At 50.7% G+C, this 14,666-nt stretch overlaps 1 protein-coding gene across 1 annotated transcript in view; it reads left to right on the plus strand.

Moving 5' to 3' along the window:
* The window catches only part of Phf2 (PHD finger protein 2), a 90,356-nt gene that overhangs the window by 46,907 nt on the left and 28,783 nt on the right, over positions 1-14,666 (plus strand). Inside the window, exons 3-4 of the mRNA XM_071602549.1 lie at positions 3,771-3,885; positions 13,944-14,104. Of these exons, the coding sequence (XP_071458650.1) occupies positions 3,771-3,885; positions 13,944-14,104 (276 nt within the window). The remainder of the gene's footprint in view (positions 1-3,770; positions 3,886-13,943; positions 14,105-14,666) is intronic.

The following is a 14,666-nucleotide window of genomic DNA, read 5'->3' on the forward strand; positions in this document are numbered from 1 at the left end:
CCTTGGTTGCAGGGAGGGCCGGGGCTCTGCTAGGCCTGAAATGCCCTGGGTAGCACCAAATGGCAGTGTCACAGCCTCAGGACTCCAAAGCTGGGAACCCCTCAGGCCTCACCTGCCCCTTCTGATTGGCTCCTGCCCTCAAGAGCTATGCAAAAACCCCACTAGATTTAAGGCCCAGGGCTGCATAATTAACTCTGGTAGTGGCCACAATAGCCTGAGTCTGGGGTGCAGACTTGGGAATTCAGGTAAATGGCGATGACGGTGCATCAGGGCCCCTAGCTCAGCCTATCCCTGCTGCACTGTCCATTGCCACGGGTGGGCCCAGGTCGTCCGTATGTGTTTGTGGGTGGGCTCTGCATGCTCCTCCAGCAATAGCACCCCCCTTCCCAGGGAATCTCGGAGGGCCTGTGTCTCTCAGAGCTTGCTGTTTGTGTGTGCTGAGGCCTCCCCTTTCCTCTGGTCCCTCTCAGGTTCAGTGGGTCCTGGGGGGCTCCCAAGGCACAGGCTCAGTCATGCTTGGCAGGTTCACCCAAGTAGGTTTTCAGCTCCAAGGCCAAGCCTGGGTAGCAGGTGGGGGTCAGAGCCATGTTCTGCAGAGACCTCAGGAGAGAAGGGGCCTGGAGACTGGACCCGTGTCACAAGTGTGCAAGTGTGGCCTCCGGGCTCCTGCCTGGGTTTGTACTCACAGAAACTGAGGCTGATCGTAGCCTTGGCTGGCTGGCTGATCACACTCCCATTCCTGGCCCTGGGCTGGCTGGGCTGAGTGGGATGGTACCCTGGGATAGGGCTGGGGCGTCAGTCTCCTTCAAGAGAGTTCCCTCCGGGTCCCTGTTGCAAGTCCCAGGGGCCAGACCCTCAGGCTCCGTGGGCAGAGCCCTGTAGACCCAGTGGGATTGGAGGGAGGAGGCAGAGGTGGGAGAAGCCCCAGCGCTCTTGTTCTCGGAGTCCAGCCTGATCCAGGGGAGCTTTGGCTGGCCTGGTGCTTGGTGAAGCTGGCGCTGTAGAGTGAGGTCTCCCTACTCTGGGGACCTCACTGCTGTCTCTTGGCCTCTCTAGGGCTTGGCCTGTGTGTTAGTCAGCTTTTTGCTTCTGTCACCAAAATACCTGAGATAAACAACTTAAAGAAGGAAAAGTTGATTTGGGCTCATAATTTCTGTCCACTGCTCTGGGCCCCAGGTGAGACAGAGCATCATGATGGAAGGAGTGACAGAGGGGCACTGCTCAGCTCTTGGCAGCCAGGAAGCAGAGGTGGGGGAGGGTAAGGGGCCAGGGACAAGATATACTCCCATGGGCAAACCCAGTGACCAGGTGTCCAACCATGCCCCACCTGCCTGCAGTTTCCACCTGCTCCCAATAATCTATTCAGCCTTCAGTGGACTAACCGTTGAGGTCACAGTCGTCCTTCTGATCCAAGCACCTCCCCAAAATCCCAACTCTGGACATTGCTACATTGGAAACCTAGTCTTCAAGACGTGAGCTTTGGGGCACATTCCAGATCCAAACCGTTAACTGCCTGTGTCCATTGCTCTGAAGGTGGGGGCTGCACCTGTTCCAGATTTTGTCCCTTGCTCCCTAGCACATTCTCAGCCCCGTCAAATGCCACCAAATATGTGGGTGGGTGAAGATGAGAAGTCTGGTGGTGCTTTCTGAGCTTTCTAGGCTGAGGCTGTGCCTGGGGGAAGTTACCTTCCTAGCCCCTCCCCAGCCATTGGCAACCCTGGGGACAAACGATGACCCTACATTCTGGTGACTGCTTCAAATCAGAATTAGGGGAGGAAGAATTTCTCCTGGGTCCAGATACCTCGCCGAGCACACCTGGAGATCTCAGGGCCTCCTTATCTTTGCAACAGGACCCAGGCAAATGAGGCAGAGCTTCTGGGCGGATCCAGGGCTGCACCATGGGACCTGGGAGGTGGCCAGGGCAGAGCAGGGCTGGCGTAAGGAGGTCCCAAGAAGTGTTTCCTTGGGGTGGAGGATCCACCTTTCACTCAGGGGCCGCTGGTCAGAGGATTTTGGGGGCAGCACTGCTCTGTGTGGTTTATGCCACAGGTGCACATGAGTGTCACCTGAGAAGAGGTTCTAGACTTAGAGGTCTTGGAAAGCACAGGCTGCGGCTCCTGCTTTGACAGTCAGCACGTGTTCCAGGTGTCTTTGCCTGGGGACTCTTGTGAGTCTGGCTGGGTTGGGGTGGGGGGTGCGTAGCTGAACAGGTTACCCACATTGACGAGCACATGGTGTTGATGTCTTTAGTGCCCCTGGATGTCCTCTGAAACACTCAGTGTGACAACCCACGTGCTGTGGGATGCATGTGTACCCACCCCACCCAGGCCCCACCCCTGTGCTTGGGGAGAGTTTGGGCCAAGGTTTGGCCATCAGCTAAGAGCTCACATGCAAGTTCCCCATCCCATCTCCTATAGCCCAGCCCCTAGGGAGCAATGTGTGTGTGTGTGTGTGTGTGTGCGCGCACGTGTGCATGTGTGCGTTTGCTTGCTTGCGTCTTTGTTTGTGTGTGTGTGTGGGTGGGGGGTGGGTGTATTAGTCCATTTGAGCTGCTGTAACAAAATACCAGAGACTGGATGGCTTAAATGACATCAAATTTATTTCCCACCACTCTGGAGACTGGGAAGTTCAAGAAACAGGCTCTGGCAGATCCTGTGTCTGGTGAGGGTCCTGTTCCTGGTGCAGCCTGTGGCCTGTGGAGCCCTCTGGAGGCCCCAGGCCTGCCTCCTGCCTTCCTGCCCTTGCTGTTCTGGCCTGGACTGGGGCTTTCAATGGACATGGCGAGGACAAGAGGGACCCATGCCTGTGGCCAAGCATCACCTTCTCTTTATGGAGGCCACAGTGGTGGGATTGCAGGGCCCTTCCCCGAGCTGTCCCGTGTCCTGATAGTTCCTTGGACTGATTTTGAACCATGGGCCCCACAGTTTGTCTGACCAACATAAGGCAGGTGTAGGCCTCAGGTTCCTAGACTGAATCTTGGCAAGGTGTCCTGTGTGACAAAGGCACAGGAGAAGCAGGAAGCAGCAGCTCTGGGTTGCAGCTCTGTGACAAGCACAGTCACCAAATGCTCAGACTTACTTTCCCTTCTCTGTCACCGTCAGGTTCTGAGGACGGGGGTGAGAGCCTGCTTGTCCAGGCTCCATCCTCCCCTGCTCAGAGCGGTGCAGCGGGCTCCGTGCTGGGCCTGGGGGACACCTGCACCCCATGCCCCAAGCCACCTTCAGGGGTGTTACGGGGAAGGAGGTGGAGAGAAGAGGGCCACCTGTGGTGGTGGCTATCAGGTGCCAAAGGTCCCAGCAAGGAGGTGTCGGGGTCTTGATATGGAGGGCAGGCGGAAGGCGTCATCCAGCTCTGGGATGGTGGTTCCCGTGGCTAGGGACCTTGCAGGAGGTGACTCTGGTGATCTTGGCAGATTTGGTGCCTGAAGGAAGAGGAGTCCTGGGAGACCCCAGGTTCTGCGTCAGAGTGTTGGACGGTGATGACACTTTAGTTGGTGACACCAGAGGCTGGGGAGGAAGGGTGGGGTCCGAGTTCCTCTGTGTGTGTGTGTGTGTGTGTGTGGTAAGGGTGAGGAGGTGCTGGGTGTGAGGGTTGGGGTTTCAGGAGGTCTGAGTACTCACAGGCTCCCCAGATTCTTCCCACCCTTCGAAGGCCTTGCTGGGTCCCCCTGCAGGGCAGCAGGTATGAGGGCCCCGGAGGAGGGGTTGCACTTGATGACATTCCCCACCTCCTGTCCCCCACCTCCTGTCCCCCCCCCCGCCCCCCTGCAGTGAAGAAGAAGCGGACGTGGCACAAGCACGGCCCGGGGCAGACGCCCGACGTGAAGCCCGTGCAGAACGGCAGCCAGCTCTTCATCAAGGAGTTGCGGAGCCGGACCTTCCCCAGGTGGGGCCAGGAAGGGGTGGGGGGCCCCCGCAGAGTCTGGTCCTCACCCTGTGGCCCTGCCCTCTCCCTTCATCTTTCACCCCCTGCAGCCAGTGGCCATGTGCTCTGCCCCCATGGGCTCCCTCTTCCAGGAGAGGGGGGAGTGGTCATGCTGTGCTGGAGGTCACAGAGCCCCCACTGCAGCCCCAGGGTGATGGCCAGGGGGACGAGCACAACCCCTGCTCCCCTGGGTGGAGGGCACCCTTCCTGCCAAGTGCCTCACCTTTATGTCGTTCCTGTGGGTTCCTTTCTTTCTCTTTTTGGTGTAGGGATGGAACCCAGGGTGCTTTAGCACGGAGCTACATCCCAGCCCTTCTTGTATTTTCTTTTGAGACAGGGTTTCGCTAAATTGCAGGGGGCCTCAGCCTCCTGAGTCGCTGGGAGAGAGGTGTGCGCCGCGGAGCCTGGCTCCCTGGTTTCCTCAGCCCTCCTGGGAGTCCTCTTGCCTCCCACATGGCCAAGAGGCCAGCGCCTTGAGGAGGTGGCATGGAATGGCCCCCGGTGAGAAAGGGCATTCACCAGAGGCCCCCCTGAGCTACCCGCGGCTGAGAGCTCCTTTCTGTTTGTCTGACAAGATCTTTTTCCTTCTTCTTTATTTTGGAAGGATGATTTCACTGGAAAAAGAGTTTTACGTTGTGGATTTTTCTTTTGACACTTGAAGTATTTCCGCCAACTCCTTTCTTGCTTCTGGGATTTCTGATGAGAAATAGAATGTCACCTTGTCCTTACTCCCCTCTGTGGAAGTGCTTTTCTCTTCGGACTTCTTTCTTTTTTTCTTTTTCCCCCCCTTGTTGAGTGAGGGGTAATTCACAGACCAAAATTCATCCACTTAAAGTGCACAGTTCAGTGGTTTGTGGTGTGTTCACAGACATGTGCACCTTCACCAGTCAGTTTTAGAACATTTTCATCCCCCCAAAAAGAAATCCCACGTGTTTATTGTCACCCTTATCTTCTATCCCCCGCCCACAGCCCTAAGCAACTACTGTCACTTTCTTTTATTCATACATTTGCTTACTATGGACATTTTATATCAATAGAATTGTACAGTATATGACTGGCTGCTTGTGTCCTGTGTCACGCCTTCGAGGTTCACCACGTTGTATCGAGGGTCAGTGCTTTTTTCTTTTTAATGATTGGATAATATTCCACTGGTGCCTAAACCACATTCTGTTTATGCATTCACCGGGGAGGGGCATTTGGGTTGTTTCTGCATGTACAAGTTTTTGTGAGGTCATGTTTTCATTTTTTTAAGAATGGAATTGCTAGGTTGTATGGTAACTCTGTGTTTAATTGTTTGAGAAATTGCTAGACCATTTCCCAAAGCAGCTGTACCATTTTACATTCCTGCAAGCAGTATATGAGGCTTCTCATTTTTCTACATCCTCCTCACTAGGGTCTTGTTATTATTTAACATTTTGATCCTGACTGTCCTAGTGGGTGTGATTTGGTATGTCATTGTATTTTGATTTGCATGACCAAATGACCAAAGATGTTGAGAATCTTTTTCTGTGATTATGCAACTTTCTAAGAGTTTTGTCCTTGTAGCATTTACAGTTTATTCTTTATTATATCTTAATTAATTTTTTTTTGTATATGGTGGGAGGCAAAGATCTAACTTTATTTTTTTTTACATGTGGCTATCCATTTGTCCCAGTATCTTTTGTTGAAAAGATTATTCTTTTACTGTTTATTTTTATGTGTTGCTGAGGATCAAACATAGTGCATGCCAGGCAAGCACTCCACCACTGAGCCTATTCTTTTACTACTGAGTGGTCTTGGAGCCTGTATCAAAATCAGTTTGCCATAGATGTACATGTTTATTTCTGGATGCTAATTCAATTTCACTGGTCTATTGTTGTCCTTATGCCAATACCACACAGTCTTTTTTTTTTCTTCTTCTTCTGATTATTTTTTATTGGTACATGCCATTGTGACATATTTCACATACATAAAAACATAATTTGATCAATTTCATTATCCCTCTTCCCCCTTCCCTCCTCCCTTCCTCCACCCCCATATCGATTACTGAAGTCATAGTAAGTTTTAAAATCAAGAGGTGTGAAGCAAAGTCTAACGTTGCTTTTCTTTTTCAAGATTATTTTGGTTCTTCTGGGTCCTTACCTGTTCCTTGCATTTTACTAAGATCAACTTGTCGATTTCTACAAAGAAGTCATCTCGAATTCTGAATGTTTTTGATCTATAGATTATGATAGAGTTTTTCCATCTTAACCACGTTAAGTCTTCTGGTGCATGAACTTGGGATGTTTTTCCACTTATTTGGATCTTTTAAAATTTCTTTCAACAACGATTTATAATTTTCTGAGTTTTGGACTGCTTTGGTTGAATTTATTTGTGTTTTATTCTTTTTGATGCTCCTGTAAATGGAATCATTCATTTTATTTTCAGATTGTTCAGTGCATAGACATATATTTGGTTTTTGTGTATCAGTCTTGTGTCCTGCAACCTGCAGACTAGTGTGTTAGCTCTAATTTTTAATGAATCCCTTAGGATTTTCTCTATAAAAGATCATGTGACTTGAAAGTAGAGATGGTTTTACTTCTTTCTTTACTTTTCTGTCTGGATGACTGGTATTTCTTTTTCTTGCCTAATTGCTTTGGCTTTAGAACCTCCCTATGATGCTGAGTAGAAGGGGCAGGGCAGCGGTGATCAGGGCTCCACCCAGTGCTGTGAGCATGCCACTTGAGGGGGGAGCTTCAATTCCACATGTGGCCCCCCTGCAAGAAGGCAGCCTCCACTTCCTGGCAGTACTTACCCAGGGCTTAGCCTCAGCCACAGAGACTGGGACAGTCAGGGTTTCAGAAAGAAGCCCTGGAGTGGGAACAGGCAATGGAGCCTATGTTCTTGGCTGTAGGTGTCTAGAGTGGAGTCTGCATCCTGCTGAGCAGTGGGAGGTGGAGTGAGAGAATGCTCTGTATTGAAGTATCACAGCCTTTCTGAATGATTTTTTATACATTTTCTTCATTCGTGAATGAACCGGCTTTGAAGAATTGCTTTGTAAATAATTTCCCCCAGTTCCACTCTCATGCTAGGAATTTCTCTCTCTCGTCTGGATTCTTTCAAAACATTACCTTTGTCTTTGGTTTTCTGCAGTTGGAATGTGATATGCCTTGGCGTAGATGTCTTCTGGGCCCTCTGGATATGGGCTGTCTTGTCTGCAATTTAGTAAAATTTCCAGCCTTTACTCCTTTTTTTTACAATTGATTTTATTTTTTTATATACACGACAGTGGAGCCTTTACTCCTTTAAATATTTTCCTGCTTCTTTGTCTCTTTTCCTTCTGATATCCCCATTGTGCATATGCCATGCTTTTGCATAGAGTATACTTTGTAATTTGGGGTTGAAAGCTGGGCGTGATGTGTTGTGTAAGAGGAACTGAGGTGACTGGCTTTCCGTGTGGCGTTAGGTTAATCTGGCTAGGACGGGGCCATGTTAAGTTTGCTATAGCTCTAGGTGCCAGAGACTTCACTTCTTCGAGTTTCACTGTTTAATTACCTCCCCCCATTTTCTTTGATTTCCTGATTAAATAGAATCTGTGTCTTGCAGCTGTTATAACCAACTTGTTATCCTAATGTGCTCTTTGTCACTGGACCCAGGTGTATTTGCTCTTTACTCAAAAGCCAGTAGTTGAGAGGAAAGTTGGAAAAGAGGAAGTCAGGTTTATTCAAGGACCAGGCCTGAGAAGATAGAGGGGGCTGTCTCCCTTGGCACTCTGTCTTGGGGACCTCAAGTACTCAGAATGACTTTTATGGAGGAATGGAAGGATGTGCATTGGGACAGTGGGCAGAGAGGTCACATGCTGAGCAGGGTCTTCATCAGGTTACATGTCTCCTGGCCGACGCCCCCCTCCCCCACTGAAAAGTTGCAATTGACCTTGACTACCGAGGTCTAGTTACAACCATATTTTCTACAAGTTGAACATACAATTGACTGTGTTAGTGATGCACAGAATTAAAGAATAAGGAGGGCCTTGTTACACACGCAGATCTTATCTGAAAGTCTTATCTGAAAGTCGACAGATGTTCTGGGTTCTGTAAATGTAGTTACAGTTATAGTTCACTGTAACCCTAAAGTTACAGTTGTGTCACTCTGTGTTCACCGTAACTGTAAAGTTAGGTGCTGCTCCTCTTTAGAATTTAGAATGCTCAGCACAGGGAAGAGAAGGGACTCCGCGGAGGGACAACTCCCAAAGGAGTGGCCACCGTTGTGGTCTGTCGACTTAAGAAATCACGACCAAGGTGTTTTTATTCAGGTGCAGAATAGATTTGCAAATCAGAGAATAGAAGAAGTTCCGTTTGATCACGCTGTCATTCCTCCGAGGGAAAGTTGGTCTGGGCTTTTATAACAAGGAGAAGTGGCACATGCAACTTGGGGTTGGAGGAGGTCAGCTGGACCCAGGACCACGCAGTGGGTGGAAACCACCACCTCAGGGTGCTCGTGCACCTTGTTGTCCACTGGAATGCCCAGGTCAGGGGCAAAGACTGGTCACTCTGGTATTTCTCAAACCTTGCAAGCGAAGTGTTGCTAGGTTCTGGGAAATTTTTCTTTCTAGTGGATTCAGTTCCTGACCTCTCTTGTGGCAGGTATCCCGCCCCTATCAGTGCATCTCTAAGGCCAAGAGAGGAGTCTTGTCTCGTTTTATCCATTCTAAGCCTTTTGGACTTCTATTTTACCAGGTGGTCAGGCTGTGGGGAAGGGAGTGTTCTGGGATTTCATGGTTAATTCTCAGTGCTTTAGTTGGCCTGAGTTTCTGGGCCGTGACCTTTGGAAGCATTTCCCTTACCTGAGACCTGAGACGGCATGGCTGGAGGGGGCTGGACTTGGCTTATTTCCCTTCTTCCTGTCATAGAAAGGTCTGGTAAAGTGATTTCCCCTGGATGGTAGACCTTGGTTATGGAGAACATTCTAGGTGTATTTAAAAATGATTTATTTTCCCTTTCCCCAGCCTAGGTCAAGAGGGATCTTTGTTTTCTGTTTTGTTTTTGTTACCAGGGATTGAACCCATGTGCACTTAACCACTGAACCACATCACCAGCCCCTTTCTAAAATTTTTTATTTAGAGAGGGTCTCACTAAGTTTCTTAGGGCCTTGCTAAATTGCTTAGGCTGGCTTTGAATTTGAGATCCTCCACTCTCAGCCTCCCAAGCTGCTGGGATTACAGGCAAGTGCCACTGTGCCCTGCTAAGAGGGATCTTGACCTTGAGTACTTGGTGGTTTCTGAATTGATGAAAGTATGCCCCCCCACCCCCACACCACCACCCTGGGTGGGGACTTTTTAACTCATAAGCTGGTCTATACTCAACTTCCAACTGTTTGTCCAAAAAGGTTACCATTTAAAATTCCCATCAGCTTCTGCTCCAAGTGAGGCAAGTCTTGCCTGTGATTTTCTTTATTTTCCTGTTTCCTCAGATTTGGTGATGGTTGTTTGTCCTGTAACCCCAATTCCCTGATGAATCTGAGAAAAGTTGTTGATTATTGGTTTATTTGGCTTTTTTATTGTGAGGATGGGAGTGTCAGCTTTCAAGCTCTTTGTGTGTTGGAGTTGAAACCAGAAGTCAAGTTCCACACTGTTCCAAGCACCTCACGTTAATCGGGTTATTTATCTTTTCATAATTAAGTTGTAGGAGTTCTTTACATATTCCAGCAGGGCGTGGTGGCACATGCCTGTAATCCCAGCAGCTCCAGAGGCTGAGGCAGGATTTCGAATTGAAAGCCAGCCCCAGCAACTTTGGAGCCCCTAAGCAGCTCAGCAAGACCCTGTCTCAAAAATAAAAAAGGGATGGGGATATGATTCAGTGGCTGAGCGCCCATGGGTTCAATTCCTGGCCCAGAGGGGGGAAAAATCTCTTTACATATTCCAGATACTCATTCCTTTTCAGATTTTCTCCCCCATCCTACAGGTTCTCTTTTTGATTTCTTGATAGTATCCTTTGAAGCACTAAAGTTTTGATTTTGGTGAAGTCCAATTTTTCTATGGTTTGTGCTTTTAGTGCCACTTCTGTGAAAGCATCACCTAATACAAGATCTTGAGCATTTATGCTTTGCTCTTCTACAGTTTTTGTAGTCTTAGCTTTTTACTTAGGTCTTTGACTCATTTTGCTTTAATTTGTATATGTTTTGAGGTGGGGGCTGTGCCATTCTTCAGCAGGTAGATCTCCAGTGTCCCAGCACCTCTCACTGGGAAGGCTGCCCTCTCCCCATTGGTCTGTCTTGGCACTGTGGTTGAAAAGCACTTCACCATGGATGTGAGGGTTGACTTCTGGACTCTCTGTTGTGTTCCATTGCTCTGCATGTCTCTGCTTATGCTTGGGCTGTCTGGTCTTGATTGTCATAAGCTTTGAAGTGAATTTAGAAGTTGCGAGGTGTCCTGCGGGTGCCTTGCATTCCGTTCAGCATTCCACGTTTTGGTAGGAATTGTGTGGACTGCAGATCAACATTCCATCATTTGTTTTTTCTTTCTTCTTTTTTTTTTTTTTAATTTTCTTTCTCTCTCTCTCTCTCTCTCTCTCTCAAGCACTGGGGATTGAACCCAGGGACACTCTACCACTAAACTACATGCCCACCCTTTTATTTTTCTTTTGAGAAAAGTTCACACAAGGTTGCCCAAGCTGGCCTCAAACTTGTGATCCTCCTGCCTCCGCCTCCTAAGACGCTCCTAATGCCTGGCTCCGTTGTTTCTTGAATCCTACTCCTTCCTTCTAGTTTTGATTTCCCTCTTGTTGAATAATAGCCTTTACTACTTCTTTTAGCAAAAGCCTATGAAAAATAGACTCTTTCTGTCTGATAGTGTTTTCATTTCATCCTTATTCTTGAATGATTCTAATATCCTGAAATTGATCTCTAGTTCTAGAGTTAAAGTTATTTTCCTTTTACTCCTTGAAGATACTATTTTATTATCTTTTGACATCTCTTGTTGCTCATGATGTCTGCTGTCAGTCTCGTGGCTGGGGTTTTTGTTTTTTTCCTGGTAAATAATGTGGTATTTCCCCGCTCCTTTGAAAACACTGAAGATAGTCTGGTCTTTGATGTACCGTAGTGGACGCTGATAACTCTATGTTTGCGGGGTTTTTTTTGTTGTTGTTGTTTATCCTGATTGGAACTCTGTACACATTTTTAATCTGAGAAGTCATTTCTGAATTCTGAAAAGTATTCTTATTTTCTCTTTCAGTAGCATTTCTCCAACATGACCTTTGTCATTTTTCAAATCTTTCTTCAAATTCACTTTCTTCTGTTCAGCAAATTGCCATTGAATGCATCCATTGGGCTTGGAAAATTTCAGTCATATTTCTATTTTTAGAATTTCTATGAAGTTCCTTTTCAGTGTCCTTTTCTGTTCTTTTTTCACACTCCCTGTTCTTTACCAGATCCTTTCATTTTCCTACTTGTAATGTGTTGGATGTGTTTTAAAATTCCTTTTTCAGCCGTTCTGTTTCCCTCAGTTCCTGGGATTTCCTCTTGCCTGGTGTCTCTGTGGACTCCCTCCTGGTGTTCACTTGCTTCTGTGGGGCTTGGATCTTCATAGGGGTGGTTTTCCAGGGTCGCTGGCATGTCCCAAGCTGCTACTTGGTTTTGTAAGTGCCGTTTACTGTGGCCCCGTGAACTTCATAGCTCCTGATCCCATTTGGGCTTCCTGCTCTGTGGATTACTGTGAATTTGGAATTCTCCCCAGTGATAAAAGAGGTTTAGATTATCAAGGGCAGCTTTCCACCTATGACCCTGTAGAGGAGACATTTCTCTTGGCTTCCAAAGCTTCCTTGCGTGACCTTGGTGTTCCCCAGCCGCCCCACAGCAGTCTCCGTACATTTTCTTCTTTCTCACCTTCCTCTTACTCCTGCTGGTTTATCTTTAGCACTGTTACCATGTGGTCCAGCCAGTGGGCCCTCTTTCATCCTGACCTTAACTGACTTCTGGGCAAAACTGGGCCGGGAGCAGTGGCACACACCTGTAATTCCAGTGACTTGGGAGGCTGAGGCAGGAGGATCACAAGTTCAAAGCCAGCCTCTGCAACTTAGTGAGGCCCCAAACAATTTAGCAAGACCTTGTCTCAAAAAATTAAAAAGGCTGCAGATGTAACTCAGTGGTTAAGCACCCCTGGGATCAATCCCCAGTACCCAGACAAACCAACCAACCAACAAACCCCCCAACACTGGAGGCTGCCGCCCTCTTCTCACTGGAGCCCTGTGCTTTCTTGGGTCTTCCTCCCCCACCTGCTTTCTCTCCTGCTGACTCCCCTCCCTGTGGCATCAACTGCCAGGGGCTCTGTTCCTGGCCCCGCCCTGAGGCTCCACACCTGTCTCCGTCTTCTAGCTGTTCTGAGCTCTTGACCTGTAGCTCCACTGCAGGATCCGACACACACCTCAGACCAGACATGTCCCCAGCTCAGCAAGGTCTGCTCCTTGCTCCCCACTCCGGCCCCTTCTCCATGGTCCCTCCTCTCCCACCAGTCCCCTGCCACCCACTTGGCCGCGTCCTCTTCCCTCACCCCTGTGTGATGGAGCAGTGGTCGTTGGCATCTCCTGAGCCCCCTCGTTCCCGCCTGCTCACTATCCAGGCACCCGCTGAGGTTCTGAGCCTCCTCCTGCTCCTGTCTTGGTTCTGCTATAGTCCCCTGTCCCCCCAGCGGTGTACAGAACCGCAGGCTGTCACCACCCTGCTGAAACTTGTCCACGCTCTGTGCCTGCAACACGAGCCCTGGCCAGGTGGACGGGCCCTCCAGTCCCCAGCCCCCTGTCTTTCCTCACACCTGCCCTCTCCTCTACGCCCCGAGGCCTTGATGGCGCAACTTCTGTCCCCGCTCCTTAGGCCCCTTCAGGCCTCTGCCTGATTGCTGCTGTCTCCCATGGAGCCTGTTCTCAGGATCTCCAACAGGGGCTCCTCCAGCACAGCCTGGACCCAGGACAGTGCCCACACACAGGGGTGGGGTGGGGAAGGCATCCACGGTGTGGTGGCCGAGGAACCCACATGCTCTTTGGGCTCCCGCTTCCCCTGGAAGATTGTCAGGGCCTGTCCAGGCTCTGAGACTGTCATTGGACCCCTCTGCCTGTGGATCTCCTCATGCCTCTGGCCGTGTGGTGGCAGCAGTGTCCAGTAGGGGGCAGGCCAGGATTGGATACCCTTGTGAAGGTCACAGTGGCCATCCGGGTGGATGCCTGGTCCTGGCCCTGCCACCTTTTCTGGGCCAGGAGTGTGGGGCAGATGGGGCTGGGCAGTGTAGGAGGTGGAAGAGGCCTGATTTTTACAGCCGCCTCCCATGGAGCCTCTTCTGGGTCCCTTCTGGGGTCATGGACTCTGTCCACCGTTTTGGTGGCTCCTTCCCTTGTCAGTGCTGACCCTGGTGGCCACTATTTTAGCTGGGTTGAGTCCGGCTCCCTGGAGCTTGGCAAGTCCTGTCAAGGTGATGGGGAAACCAGGTCCCAAGGCGGGTGAGGGAGAGGCTGCGAGTGCCTTCTGTGTGGCCGCACTGGGCAGCTCCCAGGCTCTGGTGAGGGATCCCAGACCAGGGCGAGGAGGTGGTGGTCCCAAAGCATTGTGTTATCACACCTTGTCCCAGGGCTATGGTGGGAGGTGGGAATGGGCTTCAGGCCGGGGCTCACTGAGTCCTGCTTGATGGAGCTCTCCCTGGACACTACTCCCGTGTGGCTCATCCTGTTGGGGCCTCCTGGCCCAGGCCACCCAGAGGCCGTGGGAGAACCTGCTCTTGTCCTCACCCTTTGGGCTGGAGCTGGGCAGTCAGAGGGGGATCCCCCCAGGCTGTGGGGATAACAGGAAGGGCAGTGGTATGCAGGGATGTGGCAGTCTCAGTGTCCCTTGTCACCATGGGCCCTGATCTCAATGATGGGAGCAGGGTACCTGGTGGTGGGGGTACAAGAGCTGGCACCATGTCTGCCTGTGACTGCGCTGGTGGCCCCAGAGAGGTGCTTGGCCTCTCCTGCCGGGGCCCGTCCAGACCTGTCTGGTGCTGGCAGCTGTGACAGGGCCTCTGACCTGCCCTTCCCCTGCAGTGCTGAAGATGTGGTGTCCCGTGTGCCCGGCAGCCAGCTCACCCTGGGTTACATGGAGGAACATGGCTTCACTGAACCCATCCTTGTCCCTAAGAAAGATGGGCTGGGCCTGGCTGTCCCCGCCCCCACGTTCTATGTCAGTGACGTTGAGAACTATGTGGGTAAGTGCTGTCCCCTTCCCATCTCATGGGGGTCTGAAGTTGTGAGGCACTGGGGTCATCCACTGCCTGACCTCCCCAGCACCGTGGACACATCTTGGACAGAGGAGCCTGGCAGGCCCAGTTCCTTCCGCATGACCCTGGCTACAAAATGGGGCTCGTCGGGGGGCCCCCTGATTCTCCCAGTCTTGAATCCCACTGTTGCTGGGTATCAGGTGGTGGGAACTTGGGTCCCTCCCTGCCCTGGCTGCCAGCTGGGTCCAGGCCTGCTTTCCCTACGCCATGACCTGCTTCCCCAGTGCCAGGGCCACCTACCTCTCCTGGATGCTGCTAGTTCCTGCTGATGCGGGTGGTAGCTGCCTTGCGTGTCCATATATAGCTGCAGCTTGTGACACTCTGTCAGGGCATGTGCAGGTGGAGGAGGGTGTCTGTGTGGCAGACATGAGGCAGCACACCTGGGGTAACTCTGGCAGGGTGGGCTCCTCGGTTGCTGGACTCAGGTGTTCATGGGAGGGGGGTCCTGGGAATGGCTGGTGGGGAAGGAGGAGAAATCCTGGAAACACAG

The sequence above is a fragment of the Marmota flaviventris genome, chromosome 16 (assembly GCF_047511675.1).
Source record: "Marmota flaviventris isolate mMarFla1 chromosome 16, mMarFla1.hap1, whole genome shotgun sequence".
Taxonomy (NCBI): Eukaryota; Metazoa; Chordata; class Mammalia; order Rodentia; family Sciuridae; genus Marmota; species Marmota flaviventris.